Genomic DNA, 16,183 nt, shown 5'->3' with positions numbered 1-16,183 from the left:
AGGCCCCAGGACAGGCCCAGCCATGTCCAGGAGGCCTTTACAGGAGCCGCGTCCCCCAAGCGGCGGCAGGCGGGGAGGACCGCGGGTCTCAGCCTTTCCACAAAGCTTGTCAGGGTCCTCCAGGCCACCAGACGTCTTTCCTGCCTGGGGACAGGCGGTGAGGGGCACCAGGAACCGGACAGCCTGGGAGTGAGTGTGAGGGCAGATGGCCCTGGGGAGGGAAACCACCAGGAGGCTCTGCCCTGGAGTGTCCACTCCCAGGTTCAGTACAGTAGAGGGCGCCAGAGCCCACATCTCCCACTGCGAGAGGGGTGGTGGGGGGGCTAGGCCTGTTGTCCTGTGGGGTCCTCACACCTGGGAATCGGGACCCTGCCGAGCTGTCTCCCGTGGTGGGCTCTGTGCCCCACAGGAGGGGCTCACACCTCCTGAGCCTATGTGTGCCTCTCCCGTGAAGTTTGGGGTTTGGGGCTGGAGTCACCCCAGGTTTTAAGGCAAAGACTCTGCCTGAGGGACTCCAGCAATGACATGAGGCCACGCCCACGTGTGGCACTGGCCATCAGTGCAAGTGCAGGGCCCAGACAGTGGTGTCTGAGCCTCAGTAGCTTCCTAGGCCACAGGGACGGGGGAATGCCGTGCCTCCCTGCCCAACTGCCTTGAGATAACCATGGTGGTGACGTTAAAAAAAAAAGATATAAAAAGGTGGGAGGGCCCAGCACTGCTGTCCAACGCAGAGTGGGCGCCAGGGTCACCCCGAGCACACCAGGGCCTCCCTGGGAAGCAGCCCAGAGCCACCTTCCAGGACTCGGGACCCAAATCTGTACCAGTCTCACAGTGGCTGGGCTGCATGGCCTGTGGAGGGAGCCAGGGGGCTGGGGCGGCCGTGGGGACGTGTCGGCAGGGCGCGTGGGTCGGAGTGTCCTGTGTCTTCTCCAGTCTACGTCTCCTGGGGGACCACCTGCATCAGCTTCTGGCACAGGGCGGTGGCGGAGACTGTGAAACAAGGACAGCAGGTGAGTGTGGAGCAGTGGGCATCAGGCCATGCAGGGAGGCCCCACCTTGCAGATGTGGGGAGGGCCCACCCAGAGCCCAGGGAGTGACCTGCCCTGGGTGGGGCCCCACCCAGACCCTAGGGAGCGACCTGCCCTGTGGGGAGCCCACCCAGACCTTCAGGGAGCAACCTGCCCTGTGGGGAGCCCACCCAGACCTTCAGGGAGCAACCTGCCCTGTGGGGAGCCCACCCAGACCTTCCGGGAGCGACCTGCCCTGTGGGGAGCCCACCCAGACCTCCAGGGAGCAACCTGCCCTGTGGGGAGCCCACCCAGACCTTCAGGGAGCAACCTGCCCTGTGGGGAGCCCACCCAGACCTTCTGGGAGCGACCTGCCCTGGGTGGGGGCCCACCCAGACCTCCAGGGAGCAACATGCCCTGGGTGGGCTGCCCACCCAGACCTTCCGGGAGCGACCTGCCCTAGGCATGAGGATCCCACACCCAGAACCTTCTTCAAGGGCCTGTCACATTCAGACAATGCAGCCTGGGTGAGCAGGACCCCCAGGGTACAGCCCTGGGTCTTCAGCAGGTGCATTCTGGGAGGGTTGTGGGAGGGTCCTGCTTGCAGTGCAGGGGAGAGGCTGCTGTGCTGCTCTGTCTCATAGAAGCCCCTGTTCTGAGCTGAAGAGCTGAACCCTGCAATCCTGCTGCCCGCTGGTGGACGGGCCGCTGGTGGACGGGCCGTGGGGCAGGGCCTGGTGTTAGATGGGCCGCGAGCAGGGCCTGCTGCCCGCTGGTGGACGGGCCGCGGGCAAGGGGCTGGCCGGCAGCTGCAGTCACTCACAGATGCCCTGGAGGAGCCACTTGGGCTTGTCCTTCCACCAGACCCCGAAGAAGTAGATGGGCAGCCCGCTGAGGATGATGGTGAAGCCAATGCCACACTCCACTGGCGTCTTCCAGAAAGACACGGCAATGAGGAAGAGGCAGGCCAGGATGAAGAACACAGGCAGGGCGAGGTTCACCTGAGCACAGAGAGGGCAGGGGTCGGCCGGGCCCTGGCCACGAGGGGGGGTTCTCCCCGCCCGCCTAGAGCCAGTGAGAGGCAAGACCCATCCCCGGAGGTGCTGCAGACCACACCCCCAGGCCTCCAGGCCATGCCTCTCCCCACAGGGCCCTGGCCTGTGGCCTCTGCTTTAAGGCCAGCTCCTTCGTCCTCCTGGAGCCCTGTGCCCTCCACGGCCTCATCCCAGCAGTGACCAGCGTGTGGCAGACTGCCTTGCTCACAGCTCAGGACACGGCCAGCGATCATGAGGAAGGGAAACCAGCTGCCTGTCCCTATGAGCTCTGGCCACAGTACCAATGCAGTCACCGGCAGGGGCACCAAGTGCCCAGCTGTGGTTGGTGCCGACAAGGGAGGACTGGCATTTCAGACACCCCTCAGCCATTGGGCGGGCCTGAGCAAGCTGGCCTGCAGCCCCACCAGGCGTGGCAGTGTCCCAGACCACAGATGGGCAGGGTGCCCAGCACACAGGGCCGGACCAGGCCACGCGAGCCACATGGCTGTGCTGCCTGCCGTGTTCTGAGATCCCACGTGCCCGGCCCCACAGACGGCTGACCCTGACGCTGTCCACACTAACCCTGCTCCCTCCTCCCGCAGGACTAAGCTCGGTCTGATGCAGCTTCCTCACACCAGCACTCGGGGGGCTGCAGGGTGTCCCTGAGTCCATGAACGATACAGTCCATTCTGAGGGTGTGTGCCAGGCACGGGCAGCTCCCGCTCCTGGGCCCTGAGGAGGCCACGTGGGCCCGGGTCTGCCAAGGCCCCCACCTTGATGGGCCGCTCCAGCTCCGGCTTCTTGTAGCGGAGCCAGATCATGCCGATGATGGCCAGGGCCACGCACAGCCAGTTGAAGAAGCTGAAGAAGTTGATGACCGAGAAGATGTCTTTGGAGAAGGCATACAGCAGGGTCATGAGACACTGGAAGAGAGGGCGAGCTGCGGTGAGCGGCCGGGCGAGAGGCAAGGTCAAGGTTGTGGCGAGCCTCACTGGGGCCTTAGTGGGGCCGACCCAGTCCTCCTTGTCGCCTCTCCCTCTCCCTGGCTCAGAACCCCCAATTCCTGACCCACGGGAAGGGAGATGGCACCAGGTCCTGGGAGATCTCAGGGGCTGGGCACGGGTGCAGCTGGCTGCAGAGGCCTGGGGGGCAGCTCACAAAGAAAGACACGTGCACCCGTGTGAGCCACACCCACACATCACACTGGGGATTCGAAATAGGAAAGACCTCAGCTACCCTGAGATACGGGCACCCACACGCAGCCCTCCCTGGGAGCTGCCAGCCTGCACAGGCTTACCGTGAACACGAGTGACGGCACGGGGGTCAGGAGGTGTGGGTGGATCATGGACAGGACCGAAGGCAGGTGGCCCTCCCGGGACCCCACGAAGAACAGCCTGTGGACAGAGGTGCCAAGCTCAGCCCAGGCCTGGAGGACGCGGCGGACAGAGGTGCCAAGCTCAGCCCAGGCCTGGAGGACGCGGCGGACCAGTCACCTCAGGCAGGGGCCCTCCCGGGACCCCACGAAGAACAGCCTGTGGACAGAGGTGCCAAGCTCAGCCCAGGCCTGGAGGACGCGGCGGACAGAGGTGCCAAGCTCAGCCCAGGCCTGGAGGACGCGGCGGACCAGTCACCTCAGGCAGGGGCCCTCCCGGGACCCCACGAAGAACAGCCTGTGGACAGAGGTGCCAAGCTCAGCCCAGGCCTGGAGGACGCGGCGGACAGAGGTGCCAAGCTCAGCCCAGGCCTGGAGGACGCGGCGGACCAGTCACCTCAGGCAGGGGCCCTCCCGGGACCCCACGAAGAACAGCCTGTGGACAGAGGTGCCAAGCTCAGCCCAGGCCTGGAGGACGCGGCGGACAGAGGTGCCAAGCTCAGCCCAGGCCTGGAGGACGCGGCGGACAGAGGTGCCAAGCTCAGCCCAGGCCTGGAGGACGCGGCGGACCAGTCACCTCAGGCAGGGGCCCTCCCGGGACCCCACGAAGAACAGCCTGTGGACAGAGGTGCCAAGCTCAGCCCAGGCCTGGAGGACGCGGCGGACAGAGGTGCCAAGCTCAGCCCAGGCCTGGAGGACGCGGCGGACAGAGGTGCCAAGCTCAGCCCAGGCCTGGAGGACGCGGCGGACCAGTCACCTCAGGCAGGGGCCCTCCCGGGACCCCACGAAGAACAGCCTGTGGACAGAGGTGCCAAGCTCAGCCCAGGCCTGGAGGACGCGGCGGACAGAGGTGCCAAGCTCAGCCCAGGCCTGGAGGACGCGGCGGACCAGTCACCTCAGGCAGGGGCCCTCCCGGGACCCCACGAAGAACAGCCTGTGGACAGAGGTGCCAAGCTCAGCCCAGGCCTGGAGGACGCGGCGGACAGAGGTGCCAAGCTCAGCCCAGGCCTGGAGGACGCGGCGGACCAGTCACCTCAGGCAGGGGCCCAGCAGCGCCTTGGCGATCCACAGCCCACACCAGCAACTCTTGGATCCAGTGCTGCTGTGTGCTCCACGCTCCCAGCCCCGCTGCCCGCCGCCCTGGGGGAGACGCCATGGCGTCCCTGGGCCAGGCCTGGCTGTGACAGGCATTTGGGGTGCGAGCCAGTGCATGGAAGCTCTCTGTCTGCCCCTGTCTGCCCTTTGAGGACATGGGTGAATGTTGACCAGCAGCGGCTGCCGGCACTCACCTGGAGGACGTGAAGAGGGACCCGTTGACTGAGCCGAAGCAGGACAAGCCCACGAAGACCGGGATGACCCAGGACATGACTCCCAGGTGGTAGTTCCCGAAGTCCTAGATAGACGGGGAGCTGAGCCCTCTTCCAGCCGGAACCCCTCTGGAGGTTTTCTCAAGAGGGTGGCGCCAGCCTGGCCTGCTCCCTTGACCCAACCCCACATGGATGGCCCTGGGCCCTCCTGCCCTCACCGTGTTTCCCCTGCATGCTCACATCGGGGCAGCAGGCGCCTCCCAACACTCATGTGTTGGTAAGACCCTCCCCCACCCATGACCCCCAGGAGGGAGGCAAGGCCCTCCCAGCCCACGGTGGCCCACCACACTCCACCCCTGCCACGAGAGCGCTGAGCCTAAGCACGCGATTCTCTGGGTGGTTGGGCCTGCTCGGGCAGCTGCTGGGAGGCTGGAGGGCAGGCTGTCTTACCACGGCCACGGCCTCTGATGTCAACATCTGCTCGGTGGACAGGGTGGTGAAGTAGGCCAGGTTTGTAAGCACATACACCAGCGTGACAATGGGCAGGGAGATAATGATGGCCAAGGGCAGGTTTCTGGACAGGACACGTGGGACAGCGTCAGCACAGCCCGTGATGAGGGGACAGACCTGAGGGCCGGGCCCCCCACCGCCGGGCTCCTCTGGAACTGGGGCGGCCAGTGTCTATTCCTGCAGCGGGGCAGACACTGCACCACTGGCCTTGACGACCCGTCTGAGAAGGGACTCCTGCAGCCTGCGAGGGTTCCGGAGGGCGGGTAGCCCATGTGCACACACACACACGTACACGCTCTGGCATCGGCTCACGTGTGAGGGCAGTTCTCTGGGGCATCTCGTGCCAACTCGCACAGTTCCATGCAACCACTGAGGACCCGTGACCCCTGTGCCGGCACCAGGCCCTCCTCACTGGGGCTGGGCCCCCTCTCCCACCATGACACAGGATGACTCCACAGGTCTGGCACCTACCTGTAAGGGTTGATCATCTCTTCTGTGACGAAATTCAAGTAATTCCTAGGAGCAGAGAACACAGCTGAAGGCTCGGTGCCCACCCCATTACTCGGGTGGTAGGACACAGAACCTAGGGCAGATGGCACGGGCGGCCAGCAGCAGGGGCGGCCAGCAGCAGGGGCGCCCGGCCTTCCTCAGCCTCCCTGTCCTGCTCCCCACACCCTGGGCCCCCTCAGGGTCCCCGGCCTGGGGCACCCACCATCCTCCGTAGGCAAAGAGCCCACTGTACAAGGCCAGCACAATGTTCCCCACATCCCAGTTGGTGCCTTCGAAGGACGACCTGGGGTTGAGGTTGGACACGTCGCCTGTGGGAGACAGGGTGAACACTGGTCAGAACAAGAACAACTCGGGGACCCGACTCGACCGGAAATCCACGGGCCGAACTCTGATCACGGCTTCACACGCGTGTCCCGTTCATCCGGAGGCTCCTCACCCTCTCAGCCCAGCGACATGGGGCAGCAGGGGGGCTGTGCCCAGGGTGACCACCTCGGTCACCTGGGACCTCTAGGCAGGATGGGGTTGGCGAGGAAGCGGCCGGGGTGGCACGTGATCTCCCTTCAGAGCCTGTGTCCTCGTGAGAGGCCCCCTCCCAGCCCTGGCGGTCACACGATGGTCAGCGGCCTGGCTGTGAGCAGCTCGGGACAGGGCTTCTTTCAGCAGGGCCGCCCACAGCCCTCTGTCTGGCTCCCTCCTGTCTGGAATGCGCCACTCCTCTGAGTCAAAGCCCGGCTGTGTCCCCAGGGCCCACACACCCATGGACGGGTGGGGACATCTGTCCTACACGTGGGGAGGCTGAGGTACATACAGGCCTTCCGCTCTGTGAGGACGCAGCCAGTGCGGACCCCAGGGCCCTGCCGCCTCAGACGGACAGGCCTCGGCTGGCCCATGGCTCACCGGTTCAGTGGGCTGTAGCGACAGGATAGGTGAGGCCTTCCTGAGGGGACGCCCACAGGCTTCCATCAGCACATACATGTCCAGGCTCCCCGACCACACCACCTCCAGCAGCCGACAGGTGGGAGAGGCAGGACTGTGCCTGCCACACATTCGGCTGCTCAGGAGCCCCTCAAGTCCCTCCAGGCTGTACCTGGCCCTGGGGGCCCAGAATGTGGGGGAGAGCTCTAATTCAGACTTCGCAGCACACAGAGTACTGCATGGGCAGGGACCGACCTGGGCTGTGCTGGATGCCCGCCAAGAACACGAGGCCACAGCTTCCCTGGGCGCCTGACCAAATACGTACAGGCTGCCCAGTCCCCACGGACACCAAAGAGCAGGCGCCAGGGCTGCGGGCCCAGGGCGCTGACTGGGCTGGACGCCCCGAGCCATCATGGAGCTGGCACACTCTGCTGAGGCCCAGGGTACCCACGCTGGGGGACGGGACTCTGCCTGCCCACCCCTGGCCCTGTTCTGACCACAGCTCAGTTCCAGGCTGGCTTGGAGGACAGAGGGAGGGAACGGCCGTCTGGTCCTGGTGCCCAGCCAGAGGGGACCCGGCCTGGGGAATAGTAGCTCGGGTCATCTGGCAATGGCTGTGGACAAGGCGAGCCACCAGGCATGGTCGAGCCCCGACCCCCCCAGGCACGGGCTGAGGCAGCGGTGGCAGCCAAGGCCACCCCCTGGCCTGCAGCACAGGCCAGCTCTGTCCACCCTGTCCAGGGAGGCTGGGAGAAGCACCTCAGGATGGGCGAACAGAGCGGGACTGCCCCAGCAGCCCCTGACCGTCTTCATTTCCAGTCCCTCCCTCAGAGGCCGGACGGCTGTAAGATTGAGACCACAGCAACCTGGAGACTGTAGGGCAGCCCCTGCTGGCCAGGGTCCCCTGAAGATTCCCACCACACTCAGCGCCTGAGGGGACAGGATGGCCACCAGCAGCAGGGCCACAGCCGCCCTGCCTGGCCCTGTGTGCACAGAGGGAAGGCCCAGCCCGAGGTGGGCACAGGCCTCACCCAGGCCCAGAGCTAGTGGTCAGCTCTGAGTCCAAGAACACTCCAGGACCCGGGGCTGGCAGGCTGCACCTCAGTCCATGTCCCATCTGTCCCGGTATGACCCCGATGAGGGCGACAGGAGCAGGCTCCCCGTGGACTGTTCGAGCAGCTCCCACCATTCAGGCTCTGTCTGGGCTGACTTCCAGGGAGCTTCAGCAGACAGAGTTGGAAGGGCAGGGCAGGCAGGCCAGGGCCAGTGAGCAGGCACATGCTGGCTCCTGGGCGATCGGGCCAGTGGCCACAGACCAGGGTGGACGGCAGCCAGACCCCCTCGTGTCCGTCCGATGCCCTGCACAGCCATTCCCACTAGGCTGCACCCTCACACAACGGCCTGGAAAGAGTCCTCGTGGTCAGACCCCCTGAAGACAGGCATCTCTTCAAGGCTGTGTCCCTGGGTCCAGGCATCCAGGGACAGCTGAGCACACCGGCCCTAGCGCCATGGCCCCAGCAGCCCTGAGGGCAGAGGTTCCCCAACAGCCCGGCTCAGGGCCAAGGGCAGGCACCCTACTTTCCGGACTAACCCAAGAACTGTGTAAGCTCCAGCTGAACAGCACGTGGTCGGGGAGGTACTGGTCAGAGCATACATGGTGTCCCAGGACCAGTGCCACGCCCCACCATACACTGTCCATCCCACCCCACACTGCCCATCACACCCCACGCTGCCTGCCCGTCCCACCCCACACTGCCTGCCCATTACACCCCACACTGCCTGTCTGTCCCACCCCACACTGCCCATAACACCCCCGCTGCCTGCCCGTCCCACCCCACACTGCCTGCCCGTCACACCCCACACTCCCTGCCCATCCCATGCCATGCTGCCTGCCTCAAGCTCCCCACCAGTCCTGTCCCACCCCACGGGGACAGACCCCCACGGGCGCCAGCAGCACTCACCCTTGCCAATCTGGACAAACCCCAACAGGATGATGAGCGCTAGGGCCAGGAGCTTGGCGGCGGCGAAGGCGTCCTGGACACGGGTGGCGGCCCTCACGCTGTAGCAGTTCACGGCTGTGAGCAGCACTGTGAGGACAGAGCGCAGCGTGAGTCCCGGCAGGCAGGTGCCGCGGCCAGCTGCAGCAGAGCGCTCCCACCCGCTCAGGCTGAAAGCATGAAGCTTTCGCAACACCACGACCAAAAGCATTTCCTTTTAAACAGGCATGGATTTTTATTTATGCGACAGGCAGAGCCCCCCGGCTGCAGCGTGGCTGGCAGGGCCCTTCTCCAGGAGGAGCTTCCCTGGTGACGGGGCTGACAGGCTGAGTGAGGGCAGCATCACCTGTGGACAGCCACGAGGAGCTGGCATGCAGGCTGGGAGCACCCCGCAGGGCTGGAAGAATCCCAGACACCCCACGTAAGGGAGTCTAAGCAGGGCATCCCCCTGCAAGGGAGCCCGGCCCTTCTCCAGGGCCACACACGGGGACTGGAGTCAGCTTGCCAGGGCGTGAAACCCGGAGAAGCTCGGCGTGGAGGGCACCCACAGGATGGGATGGGGGACACCTGCAGCCCAGACCAGTCCCAGCCGGCTCCCTGGGAGAGGAGGGAGCGGGGCAGCGTGGTCCATGTGCCCGGGCCAGTGCTCCAGCCTGGCTCAGGCGCCTGGGAGGTGATCCCACAGGGAGCAGGATTTCTGTGTCTCTGATACTTGTTTTTAAAATGTTCTGTTTCCCCAAGTCTCAGAGGACTCATCCAGGAGCCAGCTCTGCCGGCGCCACCCCCGCTCCTGGGGCGCCACCCCCCCCCCCCCCCCCACACACACACACACACACACACCCCCCCCGCTCCTGGGGCCAGGCGCAGTCCCCGAGGTGATGGTAAAGCGAGGCCCAGCCTCTCGCCCCACCTCCCCAGCTGGGCCCGCCCCTGCATTCGCAAGCGGCTGGAGGATTGCATCACTCACGGATCGCATTCAGCCTGCGGCACCGGCAGCTGGCAGCCCAGACGCTTCCACAAGCCTTTTTTCCCGCCACAACGGGCGGGCTGTGGGAGCCAGAGGGGCACGGCATGGCAGCTGGCACCTTGCCCAGGTACCCCTTTCCAGGGTCTCCCTGCACCCCAGACAAGACCCCAAGCCTCTCAGACTCCACTTCCCACACTCTGGGATGCCACCTGTGGGCTGGTGCCACCACACTGGCCACCACTTCATGCAGGTGTCCTGAGAAAGTCCGGGCCCCAGGGTGGGGGGAGGTGTGCAGCGGGAAGATGGGAGGGCAGGCTGCCCAACAGGGACAAAAGCAGGTGTGTCTACACACAGTCAGGGACGTGCGAGTCAGGGGGCATGGCCGCCTTGACAGGACAAGGGTCTTTTCCGTGTTTTCCTTCTATAAATAAAAAAGCTCAGTGACTTTAAAGAACAAAGTCTTGGTCCCAGAGCTTTTTGTCCTGACATTTCAAAGTAAATATAAATAAACAAACCAGCACACCTGGGCCCAGTACCTTTCATCACTCCCCAAGACTGGGGGGACTCAGCCACCGCCCCGGATGTGGGGGCCGGGAGGAAGCAGCTGTGCCCCCAGCAGAGCAGGGCGTGGCTCTGCCCCTACCCGGGGCAGCCCCAGATAAGCACAGCTGTCTGGCCCACAGGCACAGTGGGACCAGCAGATAAGGACCGCCTGAGCCCGCCCTCTTCTCCCTGGCTGGTAGGGTGACAGGAGCTGAACCCTGCCTCCTGCCACTCCCTCGGGCCCACCAAGGGCTGCCCAGGTGGAAGGAAGCCCCGGCTGCACCCAGCTGTACAGCCCAGCAGGACGGGACCTCTTCTCGGAGACCTACCCGTCACGCCTCAAACTTGGGCTCTGGCCCTGGTGAGCGGGGCTGACCAAAGCCCAGGAAGGGACAGTGACCCGGGACCCAGGCGTGGAGCCCCACGCAGCCCCCACAGCCCTGACCATCGAGAGGGTGGCCGTGTAAGCGGTGGCCCCAGCAGGGCCTGGGTCTTGCCAGCAGCGCCAGGTATCCAGTACCTGAGCAGGAACAGAGGCCACACCCAGAGGGTGCCCAGCTGTAAGGTCCACTCGGAGCATGGCACCACTACAGGCAAGCAGCCTCTGCCCGCTTCAGCAGGTGTGCTGCTGGCATCATTGGCAGACCAGGCATCATGGACTCAGTGAAAAGGGGCAAAGCCGCCAGGCAGGTGAGGACCACACGGTCCCTGGGAGGGACCACCAGCAGCAGCAACACACGGCCTGGTCAGGACAGGGGAAGGGGAAGGCCTGGACCCCCAAGCATCCAGCCTGGACCCCCAAGCATGCCAGGTACAGCAGCTGGCTGGGGACTGCTAGCTAGCGGCCTGCTCAGGGCACTCTGAGGACAGCCCTGCCCAGCACACACGGTGGACACTGAGGAGCACATGGCAGGGAACAAGCAGGACTGGCTGCCTCTCCAAGGCCAGGCATCCTCTGGGCGGGGAGTGCCATCCGCCTCCCACACGGGCGCACTGTCAAATTCCCCCAGAAAAAAAGATGCCCCGGAGACAAGTGAACCCCTGGCCCCCACCGAGGCGGGCACCCCAACCTCGGGGAGGGGTGGCATCTCTCCCAGGCCTGACCTGGCCTCAAGAAGCAAGACAGAGCCGCCAGCCATGGCCACGGACATGGGTGCCTCCAGCCAAGGGGAAGTCCCTCCCATCCAACGGTCAGCAGAGACCCCCAGCTTGGGCCACAGGCATCACATTTGGGAGCCAAGGTACACGTACCATACGGCCAAAAGGCACGGTGCGGGCGTCGCAGCCCCGGGGTGGGTAGGCAGGCCTGTGAGTGGTCAGGCTTCCACGGAGGACAGGGCCAGGGCTCTGACAGGCAGGACGGCTTCAGTTAGCTCCCTCGGGCAAATGGCCCACAGACATGCGTTGGGCGCCCGGTCTAAGGGCCCAGAGGACACTTGGCGTACCTGCTTGGGGCCTGAACACTCTGTCCCTCCAACAGTAAGACCAGTTGAGAAGAGCCCACTAGACTGGGGACAAGGACATGGCGGCATCCCCGTGACAGCGGGGCCAGCGTGCTGTGCAGCCCGGAGAGTGGAGGACCCCCAGGTCTCCTGAGCCCTCCCCTCCGCGCCAGTCCTCCAAGGGCAGCACAGGGTGGGCGGATGGCAGCATAGCACCCCCCACCACAGGACCAATTCACAGCCCGGCACCTCCAACATCTGTGGAACAGCCAGGAACTTGGCTCAATGTGAGAGCAGCCAGGATTACGTGGGGCACAGCTTCTGCACTCCTGGGGTTCCTGAATCAGCAACATAGGCCTGGGGGAGGGGTGGCTTTCCGTAGCAGCTCCACAGGCTGCACTGGGGTCTACGCAGAAGGGACAGGCAGGTCAAAGGCAGGGCCTCCTCCACGCCAGTCTCTGCCGTGTGCACGCACAGGGGCTCAGGGCTGGGTGAGCTGGGCTACGCTGCTGGCCTCAGCTCTGAATCAGCTGCACCCCGGGCAGCGCACACGATTCCTGCCTGCCACATTGCTGGCCAACAGGAGGTCAGGCTGACCCGGGCAGGTCAGGTTGCTCGTAGCACGCTCCAGAGTTCCCCTGGGGAATCGGTGCTAATTCCTCACCCAGCCGGCAGATGCCAGTCCAGCGGGGCGGGCCAGGCCTGGTGACGCCTCCCTGACTCACAGGTGCCCCTTGCCAGTACCCACCTCCTGAGCAGCTAGCTGTTCAGAACGCTGCCGAATGCAGGGAGGGGCTGCTGGACCCGAGTCCCCCGGGGCAGTGGGGCAGCAGGTGGAAGGGGACACCACAGTGTGGGGCGGAGAGTCCAGGGCCTGGACACGACAACAAGCACCGGCCCCGACACGGGCACCCGCCACCCTCCCCAGAGATGCGGCCCACGGGAAGCCTGATGATGGGCAGTGGGCAGCGTGGGCGCCACTGCCCCGACACCTGCTCCTTTCCCGACGTTCCCAGTCATAAGATGGACACAGCACCAACTGCAGACCGGCATGGAGAGCAAAGGATTCGAGCTCGCAGCCTAAGGGACACTGCTCCCCGAGCCTGAGCTCACCCTGGCCCGAGGAGCCCAGGGCAGTGGAGCAGGCGCCCGCAGCTCCTCTGGGATTATCAAGGGGCCTGTGACCCGGGAAACAAGGGTCAGAAATGCCCACGGATCTGCCGTCTGCCTGGGGGTCACGCGCTTTGTGAAGCATCAGGCGGGCTGCAGCCCCAGATCCCATGATTGGCGTGACCGGCTCAGGCGGGCCGGCAAAGGCGGGTCCCAGCACTAATTGCCCGGCTGCAGAGAAGCTCGGGCCTGCCTGGCGCCAGGGAACCACCCAGAGTCTCATTGAGGAGTGGGGGCTGCGGGGGAGGGGGGCCCTCAACATGGAAAGGGGGCCGGAGGCCATAGGCCCCTCTCTGGCAGTGACCATGGCTGACCTCCAAGTCAGCTGACCAGGGCTAATCCGGCAGTCACCTCGAGCCCTGAGCTCCCGGGGCTGGGCGCGGCAGGGGCCCCTCTAGCTGGAGAGGGTGCCGGGCATTCGCCTGGGGCTCCCTGTCCCCTCCAGCACACCTCCTCCCTTCTTTGGAGGAACCAGACAACTACCAGGATGGCTGGACAGATGTGGGCAGCACGCAGGACAGCCCTGGTGCCACCTGCCGCACAATGGCCTGGACTCTCACCCGCAGCCAGGCTGGTGAGCCACACTCCCATTCTACAGAGAGCAGGCTGAGCAGGGCCCAGTGGCTCTCAGGTCACAGGGTCCCACAGCCTAAGGACACGGGCACAAGCAGGGCCCAGAGCTCTCTCTGTGAGACCGCCAGCACAGTGATCCACATCCCAGAGGCGCAGGGCCCCCTCGGGCCCTGGCTGCGTGCCTGGCCCCTGGAACTGCCCTGGCCAGAGGCACCTGGGCAACGCAGAGCCAGGCCTCCACGTCTACCTGCCGGGAGGCGGCAGCCCCATCCCAGGACCCAGGTCAACCTCAGCTCCCTGAGTCAGTGAGCATGTGACCCCTGACCTCTGCCCATGTCAGTCACAGCAGTTCCACGGCCACCGAGGACATCGCCCACCCAGGGCTGGACCGGCCTCTCGGTTGGTGTCTCAGTGAAGCTGCAGCCAGCACCCATGAGCTGTGGCCCATATGCCACGCCCTCCGCCCCTCTCGAGGCAGCGTGCAGTCCTCTGGGAGCTAGGGCTTCCCGCAAGGCCAGGTCAGCAGCGTCCCCGGGGATGGCGTTGGTCAAACTGCCACCTGGAAGGCGCCAGCACCACTCCCCACGCCTCAAGGGGTGGTGGGTGATACGTCAAGCGTGGGGACCCCCCCAACCATGAAGTAGACCCAGAGGAAGTTCTGGGCTCCCAGCTCGAGCCTGGCCGGCACTGGCGGAGGGAAGCTTTCAGGGGAGTGAACTCGTGGACCTCTAAAAGAATCAAGATTCAAGGCAGAAGCACTGGACGTTTCTGCGGCTCTCCACCGTCCAGTGGTGCTCGGGCGGCTCGTGAGGCTGAACGCCCAGGCCTTCCCACAGCCCGTGATGCCTGCGGACCTTGCCCTGGTTCGGCACTGGCTGGGGGAACCATGACAGACAGCGTCCCATCTTTGTCCCTGGGAACTCCGGACGGGGACCTGCCCCTAGGGGCCGGGGGCACCCCCAGGAAGGGCCACAGACCTGCATGTTCCGTACCAGAACAAGCCTAGAGGAAAAGAAGGTGGAGGACAAATTATCCCTGGGGCAACAAGAGCAAGAACACCCTGGGATGAGGGGCAGGGAACATTCCAGAAGGATACACTGTGGGCCACACGTCTGGGGGTGGGCTGAAGGGGGAGGCATGGGGCCTCATGAAGTCCTCACGCATTAAAAAGACAAAATGAGGAAAGTTCCACCCTTGATCACTTCCGAGGCTTTTCCCATGCCTGCCCAGCACCCACGGGCCCACGAGACTGGATGTGGAAGGCTGGCAAGCCAGCACTCACAGCCAGGCCAGCGCACCATCCAGCGGCCTCCTCGCCCCCAGGGTCGTGTTCACCCCAAACCTGCACCAGCCAGTGTCCCACGCTGGACCACAGTCCCGACACGGCCCTCCCTCAGGGCAGGGTCTCAGCACCACACCCACCCACCCCAGGCCCTCCAGACCACCAACAGCACCGCACAACCCCCGGGGTCCCCAGTGGTCAGGCCAGCAGGCCTTGCTCAGTGCACAACCCCCGGGGCTCCAGTGGGAGCTGCCAAGGTTGGCCAGAGGGTGAGCCCAGAAACCGCCTCCGGCCAACAAACGGGTCCAACAAGCGGCGGGCACGGGTACACGGCTTGGGGCACAGGACCCCTTCTCTGGATGCTAGGCACAGGAGCCTGAATGAGTGGGGCTCCCTCCCCAGCTTCCCTCACAGTCTGCCCGCGCGCGCCGTGGCAAGGACAGAAATGAATGTGTGTGTGTGTGTGTTTAATAATTGCAATTCAGTCTGAGCAGTCAGTGAGTTCAGAGAACCCAGACAGGAAGTGCTCAGCCGCTCCACGTGGTGTGTGCTTGCAATTCGCACCGGCTATTGCTAGACAGGGCCAGGCGCGCCCACGTGCCGCGCAGAGCGCGCGGGGGTCGGGCCAGGGTCTCCCCCAGCCCAGCCGCGCCCCCCAGGGGCTCGCCCGGAATGAATGGAGCGCGGCGCGCGGCAGCTGGCGGGGCCCCAGGGGTGCGCGCCGAGGTGGGACCCGGGGACGCCCCCGCCCCAGCCCCGGGGCCCCTACTCACGCACGCAGAGGCAGGCCACGAGCTTGGCGGCCTCCTCGGGCACCGGGCAGGTGGGGAAGACCGGCTTGAGCAGGTAGGTGGCGAAGACGAGAGCCACGATGTACTGCGACGAGGGCCGGATGATGAGCAGCTCTATCCAGAGCTTGAGGAAGGCGGGCAGCGAGCCGTAGACCTCGAGCATGTACGCGTAGTCGCCGCCGGACTTGGTGATGGTGGTGCCCAGCTCGGCGTAGCACAGAGCGCCCACGATGGAGAAGACGCCGCACACGGCCCACACGACCAGCGACAGCCCCGGCGAGCCGGCCTCCTTGAGCACGCCGGTGGGCGTCACGAAGATGCCCGAGCCGATGATGGTGCCCACGATGATGGCCACGCCATTGAGCAGCGTGATGTTGCGCTGCAGGGCCACGCCCTCGCCCCCCTCGGCGGCCTCGCGCCCCGCCGCCCCCAGCATCTTCTCCCGCGCCTGCCGCTCCTCCTCCTGCTTGGCCGGGGCCGCCGCCGCCGCGCGCCGCTTCGGGCCCGCGCCCGCCATGCCCGCCCGGCTGCCCAGCTGCCCGCGCGCCCTGCGTCAGCCTCGCCCGCCCGCGCACCGCCTTTTATGTCCTTGCGGCCGCCGAGGCCCCGCCCCCGGGCCCGCCGCCGCCGCCCGTTGGCCGGCGCGCCCGCCGAGGCCCCGCCCCGCCCCGAGGCCCCGCCCCTAGCCCACCCCCGGGGGCGCCGGGTCCCAGCTGGCCGAGGGCCAGGTGGCCGCGCATGGGCATGGGCTCAGGCTGCTGGA

At 65.8% G+C, this 16,183-nt stretch overlaps 1 protein-coding gene across 1 annotated transcript; it reads right to left on the bottom strand.

Moving 5' to 3' along the window:
* Positions 1-681: 681 nt before the first annotated feature.
* SLC7A5 (solute carrier family 7 member 5) lies at positions 682-15,952 on the bottom strand. Its single transcript, XM_004584076.4, has 10 exons — positions 15,403-15,952; positions 8,617-8,742; positions 5,943-6,048; positions 5,702-5,746; positions 5,171-5,294; positions 4,703-4,806; positions 3,339-3,435; positions 2,815-2,964; positions 1,831-2,008; positions 682-990 (listed from the first exon to the last, which is right to left on the bottom strand). The coding sequence occupies exons 1-10, from the start codon at positions 15,935-15,937 to the stop codon at positions 935-937; spliced, it is 1,521 nt and encodes a 506-aa protein (XP_004584133.2). The 5' UTR covers positions 15,938-15,952; the 3' UTR covers positions 682-934.
* Positions 15,953-16,183: the final 231 nt, after the last annotated feature.

The sequence above is a fragment of the Ochotona princeps genome, chromosome 16 (assembly GCF_030435755.1).
Source record: "Ochotona princeps isolate mOchPri1 chromosome 16, mOchPri1.hap1, whole genome shotgun sequence".
NCBI lineage: Eukaryota > Metazoa > Chordata > Mammalia > Lagomorpha > Ochotonidae > Ochotona > Ochotona princeps.
Note: the sequence above shows the minus strand (reverse complement) of the source record. Positions and strands in the feature narration are given on the sequence as shown.